Genomic DNA, 21,504 nt, shown 5'->3' with positions numbered 1-21,504 from the left:
TCTTTTATCTCCTTTTTTCTAGCTAGTATCCACCACAAGTACCTATCCTCGAAGCTCAACATACGGTTCTTCTTAATCCTCGTAAGGTACCATGATTCGCTACCATAAAGCAGCACTCTCTTATCTAGTAAAATTTAAAGTTTAGCATTGATTTGAATATTGCTTTAGACGCTGTCGATACTCGATATTAGTCTAGCTAGGGATAGCTACAGTTAAACATTATATTGATTTTTTTTTCAAATTGATTTTCAAAACCTATACAAGATGAATTAATTTGTTGTGCAGGGTGTCAATAATGTACTTTTGTAAAGAAATGTAAGAATGTAAATGTGCTTGTTCAATATAGCTTTCTTCTTCTTCTCTTCTTCTTCTTCAAGGCCTCATGACTAATTCGTCCGTAGCAATGGATAACCCATAGTACTCTGCTCTCATTGCTTTGTATTCAATATAAAAGAATAAAAAAAAAATCTTTTTTTATAAAGACACAAATTAAAACAATCCTTTAGGAAAGGTGGCGAACCTGCGACAGACACACTGACTAAGGCTGCGCGCACACGGCAAAGCGAAGTTTCGGATTCATCCGCCAAACGACGTTTGCGTTTTATTTGCGAGCCGATTGCGTTTTATTTACGAGCCGATTGCGTTTTAAATGCGTTAATATTTCGACAATGCTGTCCAAGAGAAAACACGGTTTTCAAGGGGATTCATAAACGCCTTTTTTTGAAACTGCACCCTGCTGCGAGAGTATTTATCTTTCATTACAGTGGCGTACAAGGATAAATAAATCAATATAAAATCAGTACATAATATTGCATTATACCTACATTTATTTTCCCACTATTGCTTCTTTTGGAGCTGGACTGTTTTATATTGAAAGCGTTTTGAAAATTACCTATTGTTGAGCCTATTATATACCATCATCATCAATACTATCGACCGAAAGCCATAATATATTATAGTAAAAAAAATACGAAATCTAACATAAATTTGGATATTTTATAGATAGGATAATACAATTTATCTATTACAGTTTGGTTTAGGCATAGCTTGATGAATTAAAAAAATGAACTTACAATATGTGTGATACGTATTTTTAATCTAAAGTTAAAAAAATAAGTAAGAATGAAAAAATGTGCACAATTTTGTCATATCGCCTAAAATATACCAATACTATTATGGTTTGGTAAGACAGGGCTTAATTGATTTTTAAAATCCAACCAATACCATCTGTAAATTGTAGTCGTATTTCAATAAGAACATATACAATTGACTGAAAAAGGTTAATGTGCACTATTTATGGCGGACCTTAACAGCTTACCTGCACCCTTCGCCACTGTACCTACATTTATTTTCCCACTATTGCTTCTTTTGGAACTGGACTATTTTATATCGAAAGCGTTTTTAAAATTACCTATTATTGAGCCTTGTATGTATCATCATAAACTTTGTCTGATTAATACTATCAACCGAGGGTACTTGATGGAGTTTGAATTTAAATTCTAATTAATTTAAGTTTTGTACTATTCCACTTGAGTATTTTTTTGCGATCAGGCTTTTGCCTTTCAACATTTTGCGCACTCGCCAATGGCAAATACACATTGACATCAAATTCTAGCTACAATAAAAAAAGATTATAACTTAATACACGAAGAAAGGGTAAAAACCTTATTACCTAGATACCTACTAAGTAAATGATGAAGTATAAAAATATAATATTTTGAATAATTTGAATATTTGCAGTGTTTCTAAAAAAACCCGTTGTAAATACGATTAATACATTCGGTAGGTAAGCGTATTAAAATGACATTTCTCGTAAACAATAGTTTTCTCGTTGTGCAATATGTTGGGAGTTTAATAATATTAACTAATGAGAGATGTCACCAACTGTAACTACTCACTAAATAAAAAAAACGAATAAACAATGTTAAGGTATAGTTCGCAATATGCAAATTTAAATAATTTTTGATGAATACCTATATACCTATACCGAAAATATTTATATAAGTACCTATAGATACGTATTGAATTACCCACCTACCTATTCATATTATTATGAAATACATATTTAAAATAACACCATTCTTTTGGGAAGAATACAAGTAGGTGTGCATTTGGTTATATTCGATATTAAATAAGTATGTATCTTTAATAGAATCATGCCTCCTTTTTATGATTGTAGAATCTTTATGTAGGTATCGAATCTATAAAATATTTTTATTAAATTTAATCTGTTTTTAAGCGTGAAGGCTCGCCATAACTATAAGGTAAACTAAACCATTATTATTTATTTTGTAGTAAGTATGTACTTCTTTAATTATTTTTTTTATTAGTTGACACTTTTATCTTCTATAGATACACTAAAATGGAAACGGGTGCCAATAATAATATATTGAAGTGAGAATAATGAATACCTTCCTACTACTATCGATAGGTATGTTCCTGTGTACTTGTGTAGGTACATGTATATTTATATTAATTATTATTTTCGTGTTATAATATATTATTTGCGATTAATTGATAACAAAATTTAGATAATTTATCTATTCACCCGCTACAGTAAAATCTATAAAATATTTTAATTAAATTATATCTGTTGCTCTACATTGCATGAACGCCACTGAAGCAATGGAGTAATTAATTATGTCATACAATACGTGCCATGAATATACTACCTACCACATGTTCTTTTAAATCTTCCCATTTAGGCCAGGACCGAACTTTTGAAAGCTGAAATTTATGGGGGCGCGTATTAAGAAATATTACTGATTAACCACATAATTATGTTCAGAAAGGCCTAATAAATTTTATTTACCAATGACAAACTCATGACCGGATGAGTGGGTATTTTTCATTAAAAAAATGGTTCCATGACAAAACAGGACAGTGACAAAACAGAACACCTGGAGAAAACCTGGCTGTTGTGTTTTATCATGTTCTGTATTGTTATTGTTGTCGAAGTCATGATGAATTGTTTGCAACCAGAAAGATTCACTTGAATGCTTAATGCTTATTTGGACTATGTCTGCATTTGCGTATAGCTAACAAAAATCCGCATGAAAGTCATTAAAAATAATTTCTACACTATGAAAATATCATCAAATTAAAAAACGCTTTCGATATAATATAACAGAATTCTATTCCAAATCAAGCAATAGTGGAAAAAATAAATATAGGTAAAATGGTAAAAAAGAAATACTTAATAATTATGTAGGTAATGTTTACATATTATATTTTTATATTTTATTTTTCTTAGTTCGCCACTGGCGACAAAAAAAAGTTTTTTTTTAATTCTTCGGATAGTGCAATAAATAAATTCTTGTTTGTCGAACACAATAAGGCACATATTGTATGACATAATTTATTACTTTAGTCCGAAAAAATTAAAAAAATCTTCCTTCTTTCTTAATTAGTGTCATCAAGAATTTCACAGTGGCGTTAATGCAATGGGGAAAACAGATATAATTTAATTAAAATATTTTATAGGTTTTTTGTATATAATTTGTTAGAACAATGTAATATATTATTATACCTATTGTATCTTTTATTAAATAAACATTTAAAACATATTATTCATAAACATTTGAAATATCTCCCCTTAAAATCTGTTCATATTTCCAATAGAATATTATTGCTTAGAATTCAATAGCTACATATTAAAAAGATAGCTATTGTAATGAGACTATATCAGGTAATTTCGTGTTAGTGTACCTACTAATATTTCAATCTATTTTTTATGAAAGGTGTTTTGAATTCATAACTACCAACTTTTTTTGAATATGTAATTGAATATGGTACTGTAGCGGCTAAATAGATAACTTGTACCTATTAATACCGACAGAACTGTCTGCCTTCAGCAAACGGCCCCTCTAGGGTACGAAAAGACCGGATCATCGCCCTCCAGTCTATTAGTCAGCTGGTCTTGAATAAGTAAGTAACCCTCCTCCTAGCTACCATTCAAATATAATAATAATATTAAATAAGTAGTATTAATTATAATAATATTAGTCAGTCAACCTTAAAGGGTTAGATACATCGCGTGATGTATACAGGTCGATCGGGATTGGTTGAGATACCTCATACGATATGTCGCATAGCCTGTCGACGCTCCAAGGACAGGAGCAAACAGGATAAAAAAAATCTTTATTAATAATTTATTAATAAATAATAATAGTACAAAACTTAAATCAATTAGAATTTAAATTCAAACTCCATCAAGTACCCTCGGTCGATAGTATTGATGATGATGGTATATAATAGGCTCAACAATAGGTAATTTTCAAAACGCTTTCGATATAAAACAGTCCAGCTCCAAAAGAAGCAATAGTGGGAAAATAAATGTAGGTATAATGCAATATTATGTACTGATTTTATATTGATTTATTTATCCTTGTACGCCACTGTAATGAAAGATAAATACTCTCGCAGCAGGGTGCAGTTTCAAAAAAAGGCGTTTATGAATCCCCTTGAAAACCGTGTTTTCTCTTGGACAGCATTGTCGAAATATTAACGCATTTAAAACGCAATCGGCTCGTAAATAAAACGCAATCGGCTCGCAAATAAAACGCAAACGTCGTTTGGCGGATGAATCCGAAACTTCGCTTTGCCGTGTGCGCGCAGCCTTAGTTGAGAAGAATTTTTTAGAATGTAAAAATTTTAAACTGCGATTTTGATATATTTTGATCAATATATGGTTGCGAACGACTATTTTCATCAATGAATTATATCAAAATCTGCTTGTGACTTATTTTCTTTGAATATGTAAATTATAAACGCTTGTCATGTCAACTAACTCACATTGAAGGGCATGACAGTATGGCAACTAACAGCTTTTATAATAATAACTATTAATGTGTACATATACAAAATATTTTATAATTCCTACACTTAACCCCGATACAACTTGCCTAACACTGTTTTAATCAATCGTTGAACGAGTGATATTTAATACTTCAATCAATGACATTATTAATGGACGACACACTCAATACAGTAGCTAGCAAGTAAATTCGCATGTATAGGTAGACATTACGCAATTTCCATTATGCGATATCGCGCATCGGGAATTTATAGCAATATGACCTTTATTGTAATGGCGTTAGAGCAGTGTTTCTAATGCCATGTTCATTTGAGCAAACCCGTTCGAACGGAACCATTCGGCAGACCCAACAAAAAGCATCAGGAATTTATAGCAATATCACCTTTATTGTAATGGCGTTAGAACAGATTATGCCATTCGGCAGACCAGACAATAAAGTGAGTCATTTTCTTTTCCAGATGATTCGTCCATATTAATGTCATTGACTACAAGAAACACACCTCAAAAATTTACTAAAATTAATTTGTTTGTTTTGACCGCAAGTTTCCATTTGATTTTTTTTTTAAATTTAAATTTACTGTCTCTTATGTGTCATTATATCATTTTCGCTTTATTAATTACACTAAAATATTTATTTCTTTATTTTTTACATTATGTAAAATATTACAATCAATACCATCTCTTATATGATAGGATTTGATTAAAGCAGGGTTGCCCGATTTGACTATTTCTTCATCATTTCCCCACTCCCACACCTCAGGTTGGGAACCTCTGCATCAAATAAACACTTAATATTGAGTTTTCATCACCGTCAAAACAATCTAACGATTTATTGTAGATAAATGTTAAAATAATAGACTAAGTCTCACCTCAATCAAATATCGTGCCGGAGTGGGGGGTGGGTTTTCACGGAAAAACATGTGTTGCTTTGTTTGTCGTATTCAACGCATTACATACATACTACACAATTTATATTAATTTATTTATTCCTATGTAGGTACATTTTAGTGTACTGCAATGCTGAGTACTATGGGAAGGAGAGGATATTATTATCTATGGTTTCTGTTCTATTATTATCTATTCCTTGTTATATATTACTTTATTTTGTATTCCTATGACGTCTCTTGTAATTATATGTGTATTTTATATGTTTATTAAAGATATTACCGGAATTGCTTTGGGTATATGCTTTGATCACAGTAATTTTATAGCATTTATTGATTTTGATTCAATGTTTTTTCAATGTTTTCAGAATTACCAATGCCACAATAAGGGAATCAGTGATTTCGTGTTCCTCGGCTCGTGCAGTTTAGTTGCCACAGGTAAAGAGAGACACCTCTATATTTTAATATGTATTTCCATATTCCACGGTATAGTGTACTGGTATGTCCCAGTTTGGTGCGATTCAAATCAATACTACATGATAAAAAAAACTTTTTATATACAACGTTTTTAAATTCTGTTGAACCATATAAACTTGACTTGACTAGCTTAAACGATCAAAAAAATTTGTGCTTGACATGTCATATTGATTTCCTTAGTAATGCACATATATATTAATAATTTAGTTGCTAGGACCCCGGACCCCTAGCAACCGATAATGGTGTCGAAATAACTTTTCATACGAAACAGAATTAACTGAAAATGAATTCAATTCTACTTAAAGATGGCTAAAAGTATTAAAATGCATTGGCATCGTGTTCTGATATATTCTAAAAGTTTCAAATGTCTAGCTAGTCGCGAAGTTAGTTAAAAATCTATTGCAAGATTTGTACCGGACAAAGAACCACCTGACAAATAAGAATACGAGTTAAGAAAAATGTTGTAAAAATCGAAGATGAACTAGACATTAGGTTATTCAATTGAATCAATTTTTACTTTTATGTTTGATTTATGTTTTTAAATATCTTTCAGCCGGCCATAGCAGTGAAAGCAAGAATGTTGCCATCTGGGACTCACTTATGCCTCAAAAGAAGTCGCTTGTAGTTGGTAAGTGACACATAGACACATTTATTGATTGTAATAAAGTTCACCGTGAGCTTTCTTATCGGAAAGACATGACCGTATACTATACAGTCTCCAATTTTCTCAGATTCAATATGAACATTAATTCTATTATCATAGCTGATTTTGACAAAATTCATGAATTCAAGAATAAGCACCTAACCTAACAAATAATCCAGTACATCGGCTATTTTCAAAATTTATTTGCTGTTGGCTTCCTGTAAAGTGTACCGAGTGACCGACAAGAACCGTGTTTTATTTAGACATGAATTTTATGTCGGTACTATACGACCCAAAGAGGTTGAAAGGTCTTTAATATACGACCATATATTTCCGATACAACATTTCACGGCGAACTGCATATGTACAAGTTTCCGGACACGAACATAGGTAAGTAAAATAACTGTGAAATTTGAATCAGGATTTACTATTTTTTTTTATACTTAAATATTAGTAGATTAGGAGAAGAGATGGTGGAGAGCTATGTCGGAGGTAGCTGGGCCTCACACAAGGCTATAGTATCATTAATAAAATTACTTTAATATATAATGTGGTAAAGAAGAGAGGCTAACTTTTGTGTTTGTTGTGTATTTGCAGCATTCAGTTGCCACGAGACAGGAGCCAACTGCATAACGTACGCGGCGCAGCACGGACTGCTCGTGTCAGGCGGACGGAAGGGAGAGGTGTGCGTTCTGGACGCCCGGCAGCGTGTGGCGCGACACCGGTTCACAGCGCACGACACTGCTATTAAATGCATCGCACTCGGACCCAACGAAGACATCTTCGTCACCGGTGCAGCTGATGGAGACATTAAGGTTCTTTTACACTTGACTTTTTAAAATGTCATGAACATTACCAATTATATTTTTTTAATTATTGTGACATTCATCGCGTAAATTTTGAAGATAGATAAAATTTTAATCCGACAAGACTTCATTTTTATAGGAAATAAAATACTTCAATCATAATTGGAAAATATACTTCCATCTGTTAATACTAAATACTAACACAAACTAATAAACTTTTAAAAATTGATATTTTATTGGTTTGCGTCTACAATAATAGTTTTCTTATAATATGTCAAAGAAGGAATAGGTACCTTAGATAAAAATTATGACAACCTCGACGGCCAGAATAGCACAATTGCCAGCATGCATCCTTGCTAATCAAAAGGTCTATGGATCGATCCAGTCTACTGTTTTTGCTTTTTACTTTACTTGGTGAGCAAATTATGCCGGCTTTTTGCCATCACTGTCTTGGGTTGCCCGTAAAAAACGTTTCACTTCAAAAATTATACTGTTTCAGGTATGGGGCTTAAACGCACACGGACTAGTGCATTGGTTCCCTGGGGAGCACGCCCGCAGCTCTTTCTTCAAGCACATTGGACAAGGCGTCACCCAACTTCTGGTGGATGGGCAGTGCCGCCTCTTCTCTTGCGGAGCCGATGGCACAATGAAAGTGCGCCAGCTGCCCGAGAGACCTCCCCTGCATCACTACTAGGTTATTGTTATTTTTATCTAACATACCCTTTTCAAGTGCTATATGGTGACCATATGTTTGACTATAGATAGAGAGAGCCTTATGAAATTGTAATATTATAGCACTTGATGGCAATTCTAAAATTTTTAAATTACGTTTGAATTGGTAGTCACAGAAAAATTATTATTTTGTAAATCGGCACCGCATTGAGAGACATGCCGCGAATCATGGCAGGTATTTTGATCTGTGTTGTTTAACCAGTGTGATGTTTCGCATCTATGACACGCGATTTTTGTCAATGTTCATCTAAATATTATGTTTTTAGCTCCCTATCTACGTACAATAAATGAACTGGTCTGTCCTTTCTTAAGACATAAAAATATCTTTTCAAATTATTTATTTTTAATAATATTTATTACTAAGCATTTTGTAGAGTTTATTAGTTTTATAAAACTTAGGTGCATTTTGAAATAGGACCACCAAGCTTTGGCAGAAAACTTTGTACCTGGCTTGTGTACTAAAGATAGCAGTGTTGGGACGCAACACTTAAATTAAGACCCGTTTCACACGGGACACCCGTGGCGCCACTGGCGTGGCGAGATTCCGCATTTACATATAAAAGAACGCGACACTCGTGCGTCCCCGTCTGAACACGCCCATTCAGTTATGTGTAAATGTGGAATCGGCGCCACACAGGTGTCCCATGTGAAACAGGCCTTGCTTGTAGACTTGCTATAATTTACGTGATAATCAAATAATTAATAGTTGTGTATTTTATTACAGAATTGAAATATGGCACACACATTCATTGACTGATCGATGAATACCTCACCATGCAACAGTTAAAACCCTCCTCTACGACGGAAGATTACCAATTTAGTTTGAAACTTGAGTTTTTGTAATGTTCTAAATGTTACCCTTTCTACTCTTAATTCTTGTTGAAGTATTTTGAAACCGTTGTTTCTCTAAATGAATACATAATATTTATACTATTGTAATATTGAAGTTATAAGTATTCCTCTAGGCCTTAAAAAATATTATGCGTGCAGCTGTCGTTCAAACAACAAAATAATCACCAATTATTATGCTTCACGTGTATTCAAAAATATATTATAAGTAATCATATTATAACTAAAATAAATTAAATAATATATTATACCTGTCAAATATATTTACATTGTGTGTTATTTATTATTTTTAATTTTTAATTGTTCATTTGTTCGGTCATTGCCACACCAAAACAAGTGCACCAACCCATAAAAGAACAATAATTATTGAATGTTCTTCTAAATTCAAAATTTAATTCTTTCGTGTTTGGAATAGTTTATAAATGTTGTGTTGCCGCATTTTGGTGTGGGAATTGACTCAAACAAAATTCGCAGCCATTATTGTGTACTATTATAGTCTATAATTATAATACGTTTTGGAAATCCATTGTAAAAAGAAGTTTCTAACGTGAATGTATACTGAAAATGAATAATGGATTAAAATTTTATACATTTAGTCTTTTCACATTTATTTTGCCTGAAGAAGAATTATTCAGAACCGCAAAGTATATATAATAATATAAGTGCACTCGTAGAAATGTCACTGTATATTTTTTAGAATTTTACTTATATTTCAAAATAATAATTATGCATTCTGAATGTAGTAAAAAATATCAATTTCGACTCATAGCCTTGACGATCCGTCAGTCATTTCTAAAAACTGATATGTGATGTGTTTTGTATGTACATATAAACAAATACAACATCCAAAAGACAGTTAACATATTATTAATTCCATATTTTGTTACTCCAAAGGCTCGACACAAAAATTATGGAGTTAACCAATCATAAAGAATAAAAATCTATGAAAAACTCGTTTGTTTTTACTCGAAACTATTACTGAATCTGATGAATATTTAGAAATTGCTAACTGATGACGAGTCAGTAAAATTCCATAGCTAATACTGCACGATTTGATGTAATTTAAGACTGCACTAATTTTGTAATTCAACAGTGTTTCTATAACATTCAGATATTTAATTTATCTTTATCAAATTGGCAAATGTGAATTGCGAGGACTCTCAAACAAAATAATTGAGATGCTGGGGATGATTAAATACAAGTAAATCGGTAACTAAGCTGAGTATATCGAATTCAAGGTTGAATAAGCAATTGTAAATTCTACATTCTGTAAATGAGGTCTCCTTAAAACCTTTTTTGGTATAATCATAAAGACTTGTATTTCGTTTAAGTATTCCACCAGGATTCCAAGAGATGGCAACATACATTAAATTATTTAAAACAATCGACCGGGGCTAGTATAATGAGTGTAAAGTACAGCGTGTATACACGCTCATTTTCTATTGCTGACCTTATGCTCACAGAATTGTAGAGTGCCCAAACGTGCTAATATTTTTAGTATTTGAAGCCAAAACATTCAAATTAATAAATCACATATTGCTCACGATGTCCATGAGAATAAAATTCTTATATCTTTTCATACACATCATTTACATGTTTAGATCCTATCTCATGCATAAATAATTGTGAAAACTGCTGTGATGTGTCACAATGGTCGAGCGGTAATGTTTTGACTTTTAATACATTGGACGCTAAAGACGCGCCCAGCGCGTAACAATTAAGGTGGCCATTCGATATAATTAGCATGCTATTTAAATGTGGTATATTTCAGTTTAAACACAATCACTGCTAAACTTTTAATTCTAATGGCCAAGTACTCCAAACGCGCCAGTCGCGGTGTTGGCACTAAATGAGTTAAGCAAGTGGCTAACATCCATTTCTTATAATAACAAAAATTTGTTGATACAACCTCGAGGCACTTAACTAGTTTATCATACTTACTCCAAGATGGCGATGTAATATAAAATCCCCAGCACCTCAATAATTGTACTGCAATGAATGAGATACCTCTGTGTGGAATTGTAACAATATTTTATTTCATATTGTAATGTTTATTTTTTTTATGTACTTATATTTCGATAAAATGTCTGTACCTACTCTGGAATTTTGAAATTGGGCTCAGTGCAATTTTTTTTTTCATAATTCCTTCACAAGAATTTGTTAAGTATATATTTTTAAATAATTCTCAGATACTCGTAAAATAGAAAAATTAGTGTTACCGATTAGTTGAATTGTAATAATTATCTTCCATGTTCGATGCCAACTTGATAGATTTCCAAACACAATCATTCTATGTGAATAAAATCTGTTTTGCTAATAAGAAATTAAATATATTTTTTTTTATTTTAGCTGCCTATATTTTCTTGCTTGAAATATTTATTTTTCGATATCTTTTCTTGTACCTATTGTAAAACATAAAATTTCGTAAGAGTTTGTTTCTCTATGAAATGGTGCTATATATTTTTAGTTTGTTTTTAAATGGACTATATAGCACCCGTGAGTATTAATTATTTTATTAATTGTGTTTAACCTTTTGTATGCCTCACGATATTACTATGGCAGTATCTGACAGACTGCAGATTTTTAATGGCACACGTTGAATGTAGATTCCGATTTGTATAAGCTGGCGTACACGTCATCGCGTCGCATTGACTATGGAGTCGGCGGAGGGCAGACGTAATGATGCAGTGTTAAGATGCTGAAGCGGAGGAATTGAGAAATTTAGTTCCACTAGTTCATAAAAGAACCGTTATGACGACAATCACTATAATACCAATAATTTGTGGCTTAGTATTTCATAATTATTCAAACAGATGTCACTATGATAAACAGATGTAACTCGCGAAATTTGTATGTGCAGCCTGTCGATCACGGCCTTATAGAGAGCCAGAAAACTCGCTGAAGGCATAGAACCGGTTAATGAATTGTTTTTTAGTACTAACTATAATTAATTATAAACTTATTTCAATTGAATGAACTTAAACAAAAGTGAAATCAGGATATTACATGTTTTTAAATTACATAAAATAACACCGTAAATCCTCGTTTACCTGTTTAAACCTCCGATAATACAACCATTTAAACAAATACGCACTCGTACACAAAATAATCAGTCAATGCGTCAGGCCGTCACGTCCCTAACCAGCCACTGAGTGCGGTTCTCGTCACCATTGAGTATTTGTAATAATATCTCCGATGTAACATACGAGATTATATTGTATTTTTGGTGGTATATATTATAAACTTAACCAAACTACGCGATGCAATGTAAATGAACAAGAAATTTAAAAACGCTATTTTAACAAAATTGTTAACTCGGCGGAGGTTTTAACAGATCAACGATGGTATAATTTTCAAAGCAGCTCTTTTTCAATACTATTCTGAGCGTATTACGCCTTTTCCGCTGCCTCATGGGTTCATCTGTATTCTGTAGGTCCCTTTTTAGTCTGGGTCCAAAGATTTTACGCAATATTAATTAAAACATAATATGTATTGAATAAAGATATCAAGCCGATGCACTGCTGGTTGAAGGCATTCACTAGCTCCTTCCTCTTTACGGCTCCTAGTTTTTCGCTGTCATGAATTTAACGAGTTTGTCAATACAACAATTTTTGAAATAACATTCTATACCTACATACACAATCTCATATTGTATATTATTATGTCTGCATATACTTGTTCTTTGGTATTCGTAGATATCTTTTTAAAGAAGGACCCTAACATTAAAATTTAGCCAATTTTTTATTTCATTCCTTTGTAAGTATATTTATTTAGAAAAAATTCTTGGATTAAGTTACTTGATTATTTTTTAGTATGAATGCACTCAATTGCAAAAATGTTGAAAAAAAAGCGCTTATGTCATATTATAATCATAGTTGATATTCTTGTGTTATTTATTTGTAGAGTTGTATTGCTAGTTTATTATTAATTTTTGTAGAAATAACTTGGATTCATCCTAATTAACAATCATCGCTGTTATATGCTATTCTATGTCGTGTTAAAATATTTATATTATAAATCATGTAGTATTTATTTCAAATATTGATGTTTGTATAACGCTTTATATTGAGGGTGTTTGGACTATACGCGGAATTAACTGATCTGGTGTTTAGGCCTCGACTCGTGCGGTACTCTCCACCTCAATTTATTGTCTCTCGTGTGCTGAAGAAATACTAATAATTATTGTCATTCCCAGCTGGTCTGTGATTATTTTCTTCTAGTGATGAGTTTTACATCATAAGGAAAATAATTTCTTGGTGTATTAATCGATCAAGAATTTTGAATAAATGTATTTGAAACAGAATAATTTGGATCACCTATATAGAAGGAGTCTTACAACAATTCTATTATGACATTTACAAAACAAATGAAGCACGGTTATGTTGGTAAACTGGACAGATATTAACATCATTATGTTGGCATTTCCAATTTCCTAATGCAACAATGGCTGTCACTTGTTTTGTATTGTCATCTATTTTTGCGTAAATTTTAACAACAATTTTACAAGATTTTTCAACTAAATAAAAATGCCAGTATTATTGGCTGTTCATCTATGTATTCATTGTGACAGATTATGTTTTCATATGCCGTGGAGTACAAAGTCACTAGCAGTTACGCGTCTTGCGTGGGTGAAGTCGATGCGATGCGGCGCGGCAGGAAAATATCAAACACATGGAGTGCCAAATGAGTGGCCTACATGCAGATTATGGCCGGCGAGCTATGCGAAGAGGCGCGTGGCTTCAGCGACGTGATCAGTTGGTTTGATATTTTTGTGCGAACTGAACGCGGCGCGCGGCAGATACTCATTGAATATCTTCATATAAATGATAAAATTCTCCATGAACGTATTTTTCTAAATATATAATATTAGTTCCACTTCTTTGAGATAGATATTTCTGTAAAATTTTGTAAATAAAATATGAGTTTTCAAATCAAAAACCCCTGCGTCCGCTCATCATGAATAATATGCGATGACGACTGGTGACAAGCCACGTTGCCGCTTCGCATCGTTTCGCTTTATATCGCTTCAAACCACTTCGCAATCACGTTCGCATCGACTTCGCCTCATGTAAGATGAGCCGTTAGTCCTTTTTTCGCTCCGCTTTCACATAATTAGATTCCTTCTATATAGAGGAAGGTTTTCTTCAATATCTGTGATTTATACTAAAATTCACAAGATGACATATATATATTTACGAAACGTACTCAAATCAACCGCAATTGTTCAAACCCTTGCTATTAAAATACTATTTAGATCGACACATATGTTAATAAATTTATCAACAAAAAATCTGTTAAAATTTAAAAAAAATCATAATATATTTACATAGCGTAAGGATTTGAAAGTATTTTTAAGTGCCACCAAGCCTGAGTCTTGGACTTTGTTAAGTGTCGCCTAATTTTGTTTGCGTATTGCAACTGACCTATTTGAACTAAGATGGGTATTATATCGGAGTAACTTAATATTAGACTGCGACAACTGTGACTTGAAGATTTACGTTTTGGAGAATTATACCCCGTTTACACGTGCTTGAATTTACTGCTGACAATATGTATTATCGCGGCCGTAACAAGAAAATGCACTTGTAAAAATGTATTATCATGGAAGTTGCAAGATTGCATGCATGAATCGAAAAAGTTTGGAAACTTCTTAATTTTCACCCAACAGTTGACATTTTTGTTCGATGCCTGCGCAGTAGAACGGTAGTAGTGAACCTACCGGTAAAAATTACTAGACTCATTTTGGGGTTAACCGATTTTCACGACCTGTTAAGTAGTTCTATAAAATGATAACATCGTGTCTCGCTTACTCTTGAAAAATGAGATTGGCGAGACAGTCAGCACTTTTACGTGTAAACAGTTATTATCGCGATAATTTACAATACACACTATTGCTGCAAGTAAATCCATACACGTGTGCAGGCGTTATTATGTCATCACCTGAAAACTTTAGTGGGACATCTAAAAAATATAGTATTGAGGTTTACGACCATATATTTTGTCAGGAACATGTTTTTATTAAATTGTTTGAGTACTATAGTAAGACATGTATGTTACCCCAGTTTAACATTTAACATGGTGGCATTTTTTTGTTCAATGTCATAGTGGTATATTCCTCATACAAATAAATTTTAGTAGCAAGACCAAATATCCCAGTACAGCACTCAACACTATGAAAAATAAAGAATTTTAGAAGCAGATAAAAAAAGACATTTTTCCCACTACTTCGGATATCCCACTACAGTTCTCAGGCAACGGTGTAATAGCTAATACTCATATTGCGGCATTAGCGCCATTGACGTTTTCGCAGTCTTCCAGTGAAACGATATTCCTCGATTGTTTGATGTTCCCGTGTCAGTTGCAGTTGTCAAAATGTTTCTTCTATTGTTTGTAGTTTTCATAGTGTTCATCTTGGGCTGAGGTGATTTATTTAATCATTGCACCATACAATATGATAAGATCTTTGTGTCTTTGATAATGAACTTGGAATATAATATTAAAATAAAATAGCTTGTAAAATCAAATGTGTAGCATGTAAAGAATCAACAATAATATTGAAAAAAAATGCCTTGTGAAATATTACGAAATGACGCAGACTTGATATTACATATTGGACAGGAATCTGGGATAACTTAACTCTAAGGTGATCGTAGGTGTCATTGAACATTGTATAATGGCCTAGAAGGAAGACGAGTGTCAAAATATTATTTTTAGCAAGCGAGGTTATGTTTATTTAAATTTATATTCGCTACAAATTAATAATAATTAGAAGCGAATTTTATCTATGCTTACGTTTGAATATATTAATTATCATTGCTGTCGAATCATTCCTTATTAGATATTCTTTAAGAATTGAAAAAAAAACATTTATTTTCTTCTTTTATTTAATGATTCTTTAGCAGTATGTTATAAAATTTAATCAGAAACACGCGCCTGATTTTTATTTTTATTTTAGGTAAAACCAACAGTTGATTAGCTGTGTTGATTTTCTCGTATTTATCACTTATGTAAGAGAAAAAGATAAAAGACAGCCGGATGCCGTATTTATTACGCTTCAGTAGTAGAATGCAGCTAAGCTACTGTTGGTCGTATCGATGACTAATTTTAAAACAGTAACAACTCAAAATTTTAAGTTATTACTATTTTAAAATTAAACATCGATATTAATTATTTATTTCAGCTTTTGTAGTCGATTCACATATCATATAATATCAAAATTAAATATGATGCGTGTTGCACTGTAAAAACGTCACACTACGAGAGAAAATTCTATAAAATACGATTCTTGGAATGATTTTGAAGCGTAGAATGGAATTCTTTATCATACACGACGACGTATCTTGTATGGGATGTAATTTATTGGTAATTGAATTTATTATTTAATTAATTAAAGCCATATAGAATAGAATTTCAACAGCTGTTATGATGCTGTCGACATTGTATTGTATTATTATTTTAGAAGCGTAGCCAATTTCAAATTAGTATTACGAATATTTTTCTTTTTTATTCTATGATTATTGTTGAACATTTTTATTTTATTATAAATTTATGGTAGCATATATGCAAATAGTTATTATATTCATGAGTCTTATTTATTATTGAACCGATTATAAAAATTGTCTCGTTTCGTAAATCGACCGTCGACTGCCAATATATATACGCTAACTTGCATTTGTTATGAAAAATATTTCAGAATGCTATCAGATTGTTGAAATACGTCAAGCACCAAAAAATTGTAAATCTGCCACTGTTGTAAATATTTAATAAAATTTCTAATTGCTACTATTAACAGTGGTGAAGGGTGGAGGTAGGTTGTCAAGATCCGTCATAAATAGTACACACTAAATTTTGTCAGTGATATTATGTATTTGTTTTCATTGGAATAAGATTACAATTTACAGCTCCTGCTGATTAGTTTTTAAAATTAATTAAACCCTGCGAAAACCAAGCAATAATAGATAATAGTTAAAAAATATTCGTCTATCTATAAATCTATATCTAAAATTATGCAATTAAATCATACATAACTTTGAATATTTTATAGATAGAATGATATTTTTTATCTAAAATAACCAACAATGATGGAATAATGTTATCGCCCAAAATATACCTAACCTATTATGGTTTGGTTCAGGCAGGGTTTAATCCATTCACTGCAGCCAGTTAATTAATATTTAATTACCACATTTAAGTGTCCATCTAATGCCAACACGGCAGCCGTGTCGTCAGCACTGAATGAGTTATTAATTGATTTTTAAAAACTAACCAAGACCATCTGTAAATTATTGTAGATTTAGTTTGATGAAAACAAATACGTATGACTGACAAAATTTATTGTGGACTATTTATCGGATCTTAACAGCCTACCTCCACCCTTCGCCACTGACTTCTTGGCACCAAATACAAAAGATTTATTCTTTTTGTAAAATGTAATTTTACAACGTTTAAAGATATTGTCGGTTTACTGTCGAATTATTTTAATTTCTTCGGTGATATAAAATAGCGATACACAAATAATAAATTAAATTTGTTCATATTTAAACAATGGTTCTGCATGCTTCATGGTAAAATTATAGCACAAAACCTTATAATCTAATATTTGCATAAAAGTGTCTATAACATATTATTCTGTCCTTAGTAAAAAAAGAGACATTTTCGTGAGTGAGTTACGGGCATACAATGATCATGAGAAAAATTTAGATAATTGAGATTATTGAACATGGCGATTTAATATGAGCATAAAAAAAACATTTTTTTTTTAAATGTATTCTGGTAAACTTCAATTTTTAAAAATTGAGATTTACACCTTTATACGAGGAAAAATAGCACACATAAAATAATAGGAAAAAAACACTCAAAACTTCTTTGCAATAATAATGAAATGTGGTATGTAATGAACACTCTATCAATTTCTATAAATATTTTTCCTTTTGTATTTTTAACTGTTGAAGTATTGTGACATTATATTGATGTGAAATAGAGTTAAAACGAAATCAGTCAAGACTGTTGTAACTTAAAACGAGTTTACTGAGGCAATATGATAATAATTATAATTTTCAGTAGATAAACATTTTAACGGCAGTTTTAGTAAAACGCGAATTCCGGAGATCTTTTATAAACCCGTTTCAGTCTTATGAATTATATATATATGACCTCAAAAACTATGGTGGGAAAATGAAGAACATAATAATATTGTGTATCAAAAATTAAATGTTTAAAGATATGTCATTGTTGCTGGATATTTATTACCAAAAAAGTTTAATTGAAAATAATATGTTTCAATAAAGAAACGTAATAATCGTTTGTTATTTGTTTTATTTGTATCCTTCTAACACACCTATTCGAATGAGTGACTCAAAATATAATTTTACCATATGAATACGTGTATTAATTAAGGCGCTAAGTACCAAAATAATAAAAACTGACATTTTTATAGAAAAATGTTCTACATACCAACGCCAATCACTTCAACTATAGTCTAAGTGCCTCAAGCAAGTCAAAAAAATACAGCAAAATAATTAAACCTGTCGACGTTGTTAGTCCGTTGGCGTGTTTTATTTATAATGGTGTAAGTAGCACTGCAGTGGTTAACGGCATTCAATATTAAATAGCTGACGATGGTGTGTTGACACTTGCGAGTTCTTAATACCTAAAATTATAGAAGCTGCCGTGATTGCTTCACACTGTAAAACTACATTTTTCAAAAGGTCTGCTTCATGAAATTTTACTGCAATGACTCGGTATTTTGTAACTACAGGCAATACTACTTTTTGGTACTTAGAGCCTTATTTAATACACGTATTCATATATTTTCAAAATAATAACACAACGGCACTTTTGAGAATGTCAACAATTTCGTGTACGTAGGTTCCTCCGTTAACAGTGAGAGTACCCTAGAAATTGAATTGAAATTGAAATTTGCTAGGTAACAAAATGTCACTTCAGTCTAATTAACGTGCTACGTTCCGATGGCATTGAACTGACACTTCAAATATATCTTGTACAAAAGACTAATAACATGTTGGGCTCATTTAAGCGGAGCATGCTCCGTGGTATTTTCAGACCGGTCAGTGACCAGTTTAGGGTGGTAGAAACAAAGATCTGATTATCAGTTTTCCGCTTTGTATGGGGCCTGCACATCGTACACTCCATTAAAATCGGGCTGCCTTAAATGGCTGGGCCATGTATACTCAATGGACGAGTCAAGCATGATAAAGAAACCAACATTGCCGGAGAGTAAATGAAGACTTGGTCGACCCCGTACAAGATGGAGGGATAGTATCGAGTTGGATTTAAAGACCTCGGGTGTCCTAAACTGGAGGGAAGCCTTGTACAAATCTGGATGGAGGAGGCCAAGACTCACATAGAGTTGTAACGCGAGAAAGAAGAAGATAACAAATAATAACCTATGATACCTTCAATCATTGAAGCCAACCTTTTCCTATAATCCAAGCACAAAAATGAGAGATAGAACATCAAGGAGGGATTCAAATTATGTCATTGTCGCAGTAAAGGACTTTTTACAAGAAGGCGTCCAGTGTTTCGAAAGGCTGTGCATATGCGTTGAATTTCAAATGAATATTGTTTCACTTTATACTAGCAACAAAAGTTTACAAAAAAATATATATTTTAAATATATGAATATTGCAAATTTCCATACCTTCCATGAATATCCTTTACTATATAGGTACCTTCTACCTGAGTAAACCAACATATTTAATGACACCTTGAACACAAATGAGGCGTCTAATTACAAAAAGCGACAAGTCCACAATTCAATATTTTCGGGAAACAACGTTTTTGTGTTTCAAGCTTCATTTGTTTTAACGTGAGATTATTTTTTCCGTTGTATTCTATGTCGAAATTAGATTCAAATGGCAATTTGTTTCAGCCGATAAACTCTTAAATGTAATAAATATAGGCAAAATTAAATTGGACGTAGTGCTACTTGTACCTCACTTTTTAATTTATTCCGCATAAGGCACATATTTCCGTGGCACTGTCATATGTTTAACAGATGCTACAGCATGGGAGATGCCCTTTTCAATATTGAACGTTCCCTTATTGGTTGACTTCAACAAGTGCGAAATCTACCAAGCTTTAAATAATATGAAACACCGACTTGGCGCTTTTTGTGATAAATCGAGACTTAAAATATTTTTTTTTGTAGGGTTATGTCGCGTTTTAGAATTTATAGATCAATACATATTACGTAAAATTATACAAAGAATACGTGCGGATTTTTTTCTCGATTTTGACCAAATGTGGACTTATCGCTTTTTGGAATTAGAGCCGCAAATATTCAGTGCAGCACCAATAAAATAATCCAAACTCACCGATGTCAATTGCAGGTTCTATTTTTATTATAATATATTATGAAGGTAAGGTGAGTCAGGGTAAGTGTGACATATAATTCAATGAGATGAATTTCAACGGTGGTGAATAGGTGTGTTTTAAACAGTTGACAACTTTACCGTAGGATCTACAAAAGCATTACAATTAATATGTACAGAAGGAACCCACTGTATATCTTACTATAATACGACATTTTAATATTTTTTGATCACTAGTCAGTTTGTCATATTGGGGTAAGTGTACCTAAATTCATCTTTATTCCAAAAGTACTTCAAAACCATAATGTATTATATGCATAGAAAGGTAATATTTCATTTAATGGATATTGAGTCTTGAGTTAGAACTACAGTATAGAATTTCAACAAAATGGACTAAAACATTTTTATTTGAGGTAAGTGTGTCATACTAATGTATGAAGAGCTAGTGATGTGCCGAAACAAAAACGACGTATTTTTTATTCGGTAGTTAACGTATCCTAGTTGGCGGAAATCCGATGCGACTAACGAGTTTACTTTTTGAAAGATCATGGGAAAAAGTTGTTTTTCCAACATTATATTATAATAAATGCTTTCTTGGAAATCTTTTAAATTCAGGTTTATGATTGTACTGATTAATAAACAAGTTAAAGTACCAATTGATTACAAAAGGATCGCAAAGTTTTTTGCGAGCATATTCTATGGCTTGCGTATTTTTTTTAAATGATAACTTTACTTCTTTTAATAAAACCTATACACCAATCGTGTCTGGGTACTTCGTTTTTAAACGTTGCGTTCGTATTATTTTCCTTAATTCAATGACTACTTTTTTTGTGAAACAGAAACCATGCTTTTTCAACGTATCCAAATTTTCTGCCAAAGAAGTTTCAATCTCTTTGGGTAATATTGTACTTTCTGCTAAAACTGTCTTTTTTTCTTTCGTAAACATGAGCAATAATTGTGGATC

General features: G+C 32.1%; 1 protein-coding gene and 1 long non-coding RNA gene across 5 annotated transcripts in view; one reads left to right on the top strand and one right to left on the bottom strand.

The window, feature by feature from the left end:
- Rbcn-3A (rabconnectin-3 alpha) overlaps window positions 1-9,463 on the top strand; it is a 123,736-nt gene extending 114,273 nt beyond the window's left edge. For all 4 annotated transcript variants that reach the window (XM_085946065.1, XM_085946067.1, XM_085946066.1 and 1 more), the window contains 5 exons: window positions 6,069-6,138; window positions 6,731-6,805; window positions 7,418-7,635; window positions 8,126-8,320; window positions 9,083-9,463. In XM_085946065.1, coding sequence (XP_085802191.1) covers window positions 6,069-6,138; window positions 6,731-6,805; window positions 7,418-7,635; window positions 8,126-8,320 — 558 coding nt within the window. In that variant the 3' untranslated portion in view covers window positions 9,083-9,463. The remainder of the gene's footprint in view (window positions 1-6,068; window positions 6,139-6,730; window positions 6,806-7,417; window positions 7,636-8,125; window positions 8,321-9,082) is intronic.
- A 3,346-nt stretch (window positions 9,464-12,809) lies between these two features.
- LOC147072700 (uncharacterized) lies at window positions 12,810-16,062 on the bottom strand. Its single transcript, XR_015070556.1, has 2 exons — window positions 15,002-16,062; window positions 12,810-14,943 (listed from the first exon to the last, which is right to left on the bottom strand). It is a non-coding gene; the product is annotated as an uncharacterized LOC147072700 (long non-coding RNA).
- Window positions 16,063-21,504: the final 5,442 nt, after the last annotated feature.

The sequence above is a fragment of the Rhyacophila brunnea genome, unplaced genomic scaffold (assembly GCF_057557595.1).
Source record: "Rhyacophila brunnea isolate RB1 unplaced genomic scaffold, BYU_Rbru_1.0 scaffold_19, whole genome shotgun sequence".
Lineage (NCBI taxonomy): Eukaryota > Metazoa > Arthropoda > Insecta > Trichoptera > Rhyacophilidae > Rhyacophila > Rhyacophila brunnea.
The sequence above is the reverse complement of the archived record's forward strand: the minus strand, read 5'-3'. Positions and strand labels throughout refer to the sequence as shown.